Genomic DNA, 8,998 nt, shown 5'->3' on the forward strand with positions numbered 1-8,998 from the left:
ACCCCTGGATTATACAGCCAAACGCGATTAACATCGCACATTTGACTTTCTACATAAGCAGAAGGTCTTCATTTGCAAATCAGCTAAGACATTAGGTTTACTTTGCAGGTGATATAAACACGCTCTTAGGCACTGACGAGAAAATAATTAACAGCCACTTAAACGAATTGTTCTGAACAATTTTCTATATAGCTCCCTTTTTAGAGGGCAACGGATCAGTGGCCGGGGACAGGCTTTGCTTACAACGCAGCAGTCACGTCAGCTGTCAACTTTTGCACCTACCGGCTGCAGCTCAGCTACGCTTCAGCCACCAAATAAAGCTTCACCCAAACACACCACCAGCATAGCCCCCTCCCCCCATATTTATTTATTTTACTTTTCTCATGCACACACACACACCATCCGCCTCCTTGAGGGCCAGGCAAACGGTTGAGGTCACCGCAAAGGTAATCAAGCCGTTGTATCAGTGGGCGAGCTGATGCCAGGCTGGGAAGACACGGCTCAGGCTTGTGTCTGGCTTGGGCTGCCTGCTTGATTTACGCAAGGCTGGGGCTAGATAGCAGCTTCAGCAGATAGTGTCTGTTTACACTGGCAGGCAGGGGATTAAAAAGTCCGGCTTGCACAGAATCAGAGGGGGAGGGGAGGGACCAGGATGCTCCCAGCGGCTCCACTCACTGTTGCCTTATCGAGCGCTTTAATTAAGACAGCCCGTGCTTTCCACCCCCCCCCCCCCCCCCCCCCCAATGTCTCTTAGCAGCAGGGATCATGCCCAAATTACAGCCCGTCTCCTACCTATTTTATAAACTAATTATGGTTTAATCCCCGTCGGAAATGTCCTTTAATTATACAATCACGGACTAAAATTAGTACCTTAAGAAAGTGAAAACCCACGAAAAGGCAAGATGCTGCAACTTTAATTTTAACTAGTAAAAAAAAAAAAAGTTGCAGAAGGCAGATTATTATTGCAAAAAGTGTGTTTTGCTGCTCTTTCATATATAACCCTGCTGCTGACGCTCAAATAATCTCGCATAAACCCTGGAAACGAAAAGCCACTTCTTCAGACTTGCGAAACAGTAGAAAGTTGCTAGAGGCTTTGCAAACTTGCACAACATTTTCCGTGATGTGCAAAGTTTGCATTAATAAAAAGCAGGAAAAAAAAAAAAAAAACTAAGCACGAGATGAAAAGTGGAATCAAACGTTGCACTCACCCATGACCAGACAGAAGAGATCGAGCAGGATGAGAACAACTTTCTTGCTCCTGCTTTTGCCACTGTTGTTGTTTAACGCCGAGCTGCCTCCGTTTCGGCTCTCCGGGACCATGGCCTTGTCATACTTGTAGCTCTGCATGCTGGAGGAATATTGTAAATAAGCCGGCACCAATAGTTAAAGGCGCTCGCGCCGCCTTCCCCTGTCTCTTCTACGGCGGCTTCTGCCGGGATAAAAGCACCACCGAGAAACCCCAAAGTTCTTCCCCTGCAGGAGAAAACCCGGCCCGCGCTCGCAAGTTTGCTGCGAAATGCGAATAGGTTTTAAAACGTCCAAACCGTAAACGTTCTTGCAAAGGAGGGGAGCAAAAAAGACAGAGAGAACGGCGAAACACAACATACACAAAGCAGAGCAACTTTTCAAAGGCAGGGCTGTGCAGAATCTGGGTCCTATTGGCGGCTGGGCTGAATGAATGGAGGAGGAGGAGGGTTTGGGGGAAAGGCAGGGTGAACCCAGCGGCTGCCTTGAAAGCTCCGAGCTGAGAGTTGCTGCTCCTGGATTAGATCCACTCTTAAGTTCGTGGACTTTTAGTTCACCACCCTCTTTTCCACCCCTTTAAAGTAACTCGCCTGGGCTCTGATAGGATTTCCAGGGACAGCCCCCTTCCTGATGACCTATGCATATTATAATTAACGCCACATTGATTTTTTTTTTTTTTTCCAAAACTCTGGAAAAGCTAGATTCCCACTGAAAGCAGAGCTCGGGTGTCCCTAGCGTCCACCTGTGGCAGAAAGTAAACTGCACATGATCAGCTTGAAAAAGAGCAGGAGGTGTAATCCTGCTGCTTTGAAAGATCATTAACATATCCTGGCCTGTAGAGTTGTGTGGCAAGAAGTGAAACCATTAAATCTCTCCCCGTATACATAGGCCAAGGGGGCCCTGTCCTCAGCTCATGGCTTAACCCTGTGCTTGACTACCTCTAAATACTCGTACCCAAAAGGCAAAATGAATTTTGGTTAGGGGATTGGAGCAGAAGCAGCGTGAGGAGAAAGGGACTAATTCAGTGGTGTGCTGGTAAATTTTCAACAACAGGCTCTTTCCCAGGGTATAGCCAGCTCTGCAATTTTTTTTTTTTTGGGGGGGGAGAGCACCTCTGTGTGTCCCCCCCCCCCCCCCCCCCAAATTGCAGAGCTGGCTATACCCAGGGAAAGAGCCGGAGGGGGCAATGCATTACTCTCTCCAGGAAAAAGAAAAAAGATTTTAAATGCTCCCAGGTTCCAATCTAATTCATGTTTAATGTGGGATAAAATGCTATAAATAAGTAAATAAATAGATAGAAACTCTGAACCTTGAGCGCCTGATTCCCATAACATGATGTCTGTGTTAGAAACCCTTTATCAGGAGAGAAAAAAAATCTCTGCCTTTTGGCTAAGATCAAGTGTAGTATCTGTTCTTATCAGTTTAATATAAGAGGGTTAGCTTGTCCCTATAACCAGCCCCTCCCAATGACACACCGATTACGATTTATAACAAATTACTACTCTACCTATGAAAAGTTATTCCCTTCATCAGTAAGCACAAGCTGGCTTGTTTGCAAATACAGCTTTTTTTTGCTGTATCCTCCCCACATTCCCCACCCCCTATTCCAGCCCCCCTCCCTGCTCCCCCTGTCCCCCGAGCCACAGGGTCCCAGCACATACCTGAAGGCTGCCACCCTGGTAGTCTAGTGGGTTCTTTGGGGCATCGCTCTTTAAAATGGCTGCCGAGACTTACAAGGGCGGCCTCGCAAGACTCCAGCTTGAAACACTTTCAAACCGTCAGGACAAAACTGCTCTCCCCTGCGATCAGAAATGTAGGCTGGCAGTAATATCGAGTAAGGACAACTCTAACCCAAGCCCCTGAAGAAAATTCTTCTGAAACCTACAGTGTCGGGCGGATCTCTGATCGCACAGGAGAGCAGTTTTGTCCTGATGGTTTGAAAGCGTTTCAAGCATCGGAGCCCTATGCGTTGATAGTTTATCGAAGCAGGGCTCATAAGTTAAGTACTTTGATTGATTTACTTTCTCATCATTGCAAATATGTTGCTATGATTGAAGCTTTGGGCTGGCTCAGTTTGTTTGTAAGGGCGTATTGAATGATTAAGTTTAAAGGGTGCACTATTTGCACTAACATAGCACACCGGAGATACGAAGGCAGTAGAATGAGAGGACATGAAATGAGATTGAAGGGGGGCAGACCCAAGAAAAATATCAGGAAGTATTTCTTCACGGAGAGAGTGGTGGATGCTTGGAATGCCCTCCCGCGGGAGGTGGTGGAGAGGAAAACGGTAACGGAATTCAAACATGCGTGGGATAAACATAAAGGAATCCTGTTCAGAAGGAGCTTAACCGAGATTGGATAGCAGAGCCGGTAGTGGCGGGGATAGTGCGGGGCAGACTTATACGGTCTGTGCCAGAGCCAGTGGTGGGAGGTGGGACTGGAGGTTGGGAGGCAGGGATAGCGCTGGGCAGACATACGGTCTGTGCCAGAGCCGGTGGTTGGGAGGCGGGGCTGGTGGTTGGGAGGCGGGGCTAGTGCTGGGCAGACTTATACGGTCTGTGCCCTGAAGAGCACAGGTACAAATCAAAGTAGGGTATACACAAAAGTAGCACACATGAGTTGTCTTGTTGGGCAGATTGGATGGACTGTGCAGGTCTTTTTCTGCCGTCATCTACTATGTTACTATATGTTACTATATAGTAAGTGATGGCAGATAAAGACCTGTACGGTCCATCCAGTCTGCCCAACAAGATACTTCATATGTATACCCGAGTTTCATTTGTCCTTGCCATTCTTAGGGCACAGACCTTAGACATCTGCCCAGCACTGTTCTTGTACTAAAAGTTCTGAAGATTCTGGAATCCTAAAGAGTTACAAGATTCTGGAATCCCAGTTAGTAGCAACATTCCATGTAAAACCCCGAAGAGTAACATAGTAACATAGTAAGTGATGGCAGATAAAGACCTGAACGGTCCATCCAGTCTGCCCAACAAGATAAACTCATTTTACATGGTATGTGATACTTTATATGTATACCCGAGCTTGATTTGTCCTTGCCTTTCTCAGGGCACAGACCGTAGAAGTCTGCCCAGCTCCCGTTTTGTTTCCCAATTACCGGCGTTGCCACCCAATCTCCGCTAAGATTCCGTGGAACCATTCCTTCTAAACAGGATTCCTTTGTGTTTATCCCACGCGTGTTTGAATTCCATTACCGTGTTCAACTCCACCACCTCCCGCGGGAGGGCATTCCACATATCCACCACCCTCTCCATGAAAAAATACTTCCTGACATTAGTCCTGAGTCTGCCCCACTTCAACCTCAATTCATGTCCTCTAGTTCTACCACCTTCCCGTCTCCAGAAAAGGTTCATTTGCGGATTAATACCTTTCAAATATTTGAACATCTGTATCATATCTCCCCTGTTTCTTCTTTCTTCCAAGGTATACATGTTCAGGTCAGCAAGTCTCTCCTCGTACGGTTTGCAACGCAAATCCCATACCATTTTTTTTAGCTTTTATTTGCACCACTTCCAGTCTTTTTACATCTTTAGCAAGATACGGCCTCCAAAATTGAACACAATACTCCAAGTGGGGCCTCACCAACGACTTGTAGAGGGGCATCAACACCTCCTTTCTTCTGCTGGTTATGTCCCTCTCTACGTAGCCTAGCATCCTTCTGGCCACTGCCGTCGCCTTGTCGCATTGTTTCTTCACCTTCAGATCCTCCGACACCAACACCCCAAGGTCTCTCTCCTGAGTCAAGCTTACTAATCTCTCCCCTCCTATCCGGTATCTCTCTTTCGGGTTTCCGCACCCCAAGTGCATCACTCTACACTTCTTGGCGTTAAATTTTAACTTGTAACCAATTATTTAATTTCCGGGGTAAATAAACCTGCTGGAGTACAAATATTCTTAATTTACACCCACAGTACTCACACTTCAATTCTATAATCAAATTTACATACAGAGTAAAATTTATTCAGTTACATTATGTGGATATGTACAAACTTCACGTGTATCCCAAAGAGACCTCAGTATTCCTTGTCTACTAGTTCATCAACCGCTCACAATCGCACAGTACACTCATGTGTATCTAATCATTCTCACCATTCCTTTTAATCAGTGTGTTTTTAACTATTACATACAGAACTCAAAATTTCTTCACATTGAGGACCAGGATGTGTTAAGAGCATATTAAGAGCTGACGTATTGGTGGTTTCCTCAGCAGCCTGTCTCTAGCCCAACGCTACAATTTTGCCAGGAAGTAGCTAATGCAGCGGAGAAAGGAGCGTTTTACCTCCCGCATCGTTGTCGTTGTGATTCCCATCACTTTTATCATTGGTTTGAAAACGCGATTGTCAGTGACTCATGGAGGACATGGACTGCTATGCGTTTTTATAACGTATGGTGTGAAATTGAGGTTCTTCTTAAAATTATATTAAATACTGTATGTGAGGACATTTTGAGTTCTGTATGTAATAGTTAAAAACACACTGATTAAAAGGAATGGTGAGAATGATTAGATACACATGAGTGTACTGTGCGCTTGTGAGCTGTTGGTGAACATATCCACATAATGTAACTGAATAAATTTTACTTTGTATGTAAATTTTATTTTATTTATTTATTTATTGCATTTGTATCCCACATTATCCCACCTCTTTGCAGGCTCAATGTGGCTTACAATACATCATGGATAGTGGAAATAGAAATAAATAGAAATAGAATTATAGAGTTGAAGTGTGAGTACTGTGGGTGTAAATTAAATTTTAACTGCCAGACCCTCGACCATTCTCTAACGTTCGGAGATCCCTTCTCATCGTTTCTACTCCCTCCAGGGTATCCACTCTATTGGCTATTTTCGTGTCATCCGCAAAAAGGCACACCTTTCCTTCCAACCCATATCTCACAAATATATTGAACAGAATAGGCCCCAGCATCGACCCCTGAGGAACTCCACTGCTCACCTTCCTTTCCTCCGAGCGGAACACATTTCTGCACGCTATTGCACATTAAATCACAAGAGTAAGCTACCCTATCAACGAAGTGCAACAATTCACCCGTTAGCGGTCTGAACAAGCCTACCACATGGATGTGAAAGTCTCCTAGGGAGTGCCTCTTTTAAAATTTGACATGCATATTTGACGTGTATATTGTAGCAGGTATTTTCTCCTGATTAATATTACTATCAAGCAGATTTAAAGGATTTTTTGCATGGTACTGTATTTCCCTTACTTGATTACTTAAGATAATGAAACTCTACAATTATTTTGTGTCCATAGTAGCGTTACTCCACCATAAAATATAGTTTCAACGATTACAGTCTTCCTCCCGTCCTAAACATTTTAGCTACACTTGAGCACAAGGAGTCTACATAGACCGCATGAGGTTATACAGTGACACAGCACAAAACAATTTTTTTGCCTCACTGTAAGAAATTCCCCAACGGCTTCGCAATTATGCCATAGCAACTCATTGTGTTGGTGGCATTCTTGTTAAAAAGAAGATACCCAGGTGCCTTTAGGTCTTCCTCGAGTCTTCATTTGTAATGCTTTAGATGAGCCATGGCTAATGCTCGGCTTTTTTTTTTTTCTTACTCATTCACAAAAGGCTCAGCTCAAACCCTTTCTTAGATTAGGAATTGCATGGAAGGGATTCATGCATCAGAAAGACTGACTTGGCCAGTACAGTATGGCCTCTGTTAACTACATAAAGGCTTTGGGCATCCACAGTACACAATTGGGGGGGGGGGGGGGGGAGATGAAGCATGATGTGGTAGATAGCTAACTCAAGAAAAATGATTTCCGTGTTCTCCTCCCTTACAGACCTCTTCATAAGTCCCTTCTTTACTGTTAAGGAGGAATGTGGTTGGTATCTTCCTTGGTATAGCCAGAACTTACATTTTGCTTGGACCAGAAGTTTGGTGGGCACTTGAGAGTAGGGATTTATTTATTTATTTATCACATTTGTACCCAGCGCTTTCCCACATAATGCAGGCACAATGCGGCTTACATAGTCAATTGAAATACAAAGTCATATAATAGAAATTTCAAAACATTATAGTTGAGCTTGATAATGTATGATTAGGATAAGAGAGGGTAGACAGGATAGGATCGTATAATTTGGGAGAAAAGGGGTAAGGAGGGATAAAATAAAGGGGAGATGGAGAAGAGAAGGATGAGTAGAGGGGGAATGGGGAGGATACGTATTTCGTGGCACACATTAGAAGAACTGTCAATTTACCCAGTTCCAGGAGGGAGACTTGTTTGCCAGTCCCGATTTTAAACTAGCGTCCCAAAGCAGTTCCTGATTGTACCCACTGAAATCGGTGCCTCAGGTCGCATAATGCATCAGGATGAGGTTGGCAGAAATCCAGGACCAGCCTAAAAGTTCCCTCCTGGAACTGGATAGCTTGGAAGCTCTACAATGGGTTTGTTTGGGCACCTTAAAAAAATGTGTGTATGAACAAATCACTTGTGCAAGTGTATACCTCAAATCAACATGTGTACAATTCATTTGCATGCTTAGGTCTCCTTTTACAAAGCTACACTACTGATTAGGATTGCGCTGAATGCGACGAAGTCCGTTCTATTCCCATGGGCTTCTTCGTATTTAGAACGTTCTAATCAGTAGTGCAGTTTTGTAAAAGGAGCCCTTAAAAGTTTAGCATATTTACAAGGTCAAACATATGAAAGCATGCACTCAAAATTCAGAGAAAACTCCAAAATACAAAAATGAGCCAATTTTTTTGTTGTTTTTTTTCAATGCACATTTCTACTAGGCAGTGCAGAGGCTGATTCCACCTCCACTTGTCCTTTCATTGGCTTGTGCCATTACGGCTGGCTAGGTGAGCCTGACTCCTAAGTAGAGGTGCCCTGGCCCACCCATGGGCCATGCCCTGGTCATGCAGTGGCACATGTGAATAATACGCATACATTTCCAAACAAGCTGATTTTGGTCCAATCTCAAGCAAGTGAAGTCCGGTCAAAGGAGGCTGGTGTCAGTGTTTCTACTCGTTGATCTGTAGTTGAGGCCTGTTGATCACTGCATTGTGGGAAAGAAGCAGAAGAGTAAAACCGCATTTTCAAAGGATGTAGGTCTAGAGCCCCCGAAGGTTCTACTGTGTTCAGAATCAGAAGTTAGAAACCTGTAATGGTTTCTACTAGTTATTGTACCCTGACCTTTGTATGCACCCTGTGCTTTCCAGAGTTTGGGAAGTCTCTCCTTATGAGTGAGGTAATAGTAGGAAGGGACCTCAAATGTAGGGGAAACTGAATGGTATAAATATTGAGCCCAAAGGCAGTTTCTTGTCTTTGGCTAGCTAAGTCATGCAGCATACACTAGTTAGGAGTCTTTGGCTGGCTAAGTCATCATAGCTGTCATGACAATAGTTGCTTAAACCTCTCTACTTTCCAGTGTATACCCCTAAATCATCCAAACTGTAAATGTTGTTAGAAGAAAGGAGATCCAACTGACTGTGGAATTTATTGCACAACTAGTAAAAAAGGCCCATTTCTGACACAGATGAAACGGGTGCTAGCAAGGTTTTCCTCGGAGTGTGTATGTTTGAGAGCGTGAATGTGCAAGTGTGTGTGTGAGAGAGTGAGTCTGTGAGTGTGTGTGTGAGAATGAGTGTGTGCAAGTGCGTATGAGAGACTGTGAGAGAGTGTGTTTCACACAGTGTGTGTGTGTGAGAGACACAGACTCGCTGTGAGACTGAGTGTATGAGACCAAGAGAGTGTGTGAGTGACTG

At 44.3% G+C, this 8,998-nt stretch overlaps 1 protein-coding gene and 1 pseudogene across 1 annotated transcript in view; one reads left to right on the forward strand and one right to left on the reverse strand.

The window, feature by feature from the left end:
- PLPP3 (phospholipid phosphatase 3) overlaps positions 1-1,780 on the reverse strand; it is a 124,302-nt gene extending 122,522 nt beyond the window's left edge. Inside the window, exon 1 of the mRNA XM_030206267.1 lies at positions 1,209-1,780. Within this exon, the coding sequence (XP_030062127.1) occupies positions 1,209-1,347 (139 nt within the window). The 5' untranslated portion in view covers positions 1,348-1,780. The remainder of the gene's footprint in view (positions 1-1,208) is intronic.
- An 837-nt stretch (positions 1,781-2,617) lies between these two features.
- Positions 2,618-2,832, forward strand: LOC115473605 (annotated as a pseudogene).
- The last annotated feature ends 6,166 nt before the right edge of the window (positions 2,833-8,998 follow it).

This window comes from Microcaecilia unicolor, chromosome 6, assembly GCF_901765095.1.
Source record: "Microcaecilia unicolor chromosome 6, aMicUni1.1, whole genome shotgun sequence".
In the NCBI taxonomy this organism is placed as follows: domain Eukaryota; kingdom Metazoa; phylum Chordata; class Amphibia; order Gymnophiona; family Siphonopidae; genus Microcaecilia; species Microcaecilia unicolor.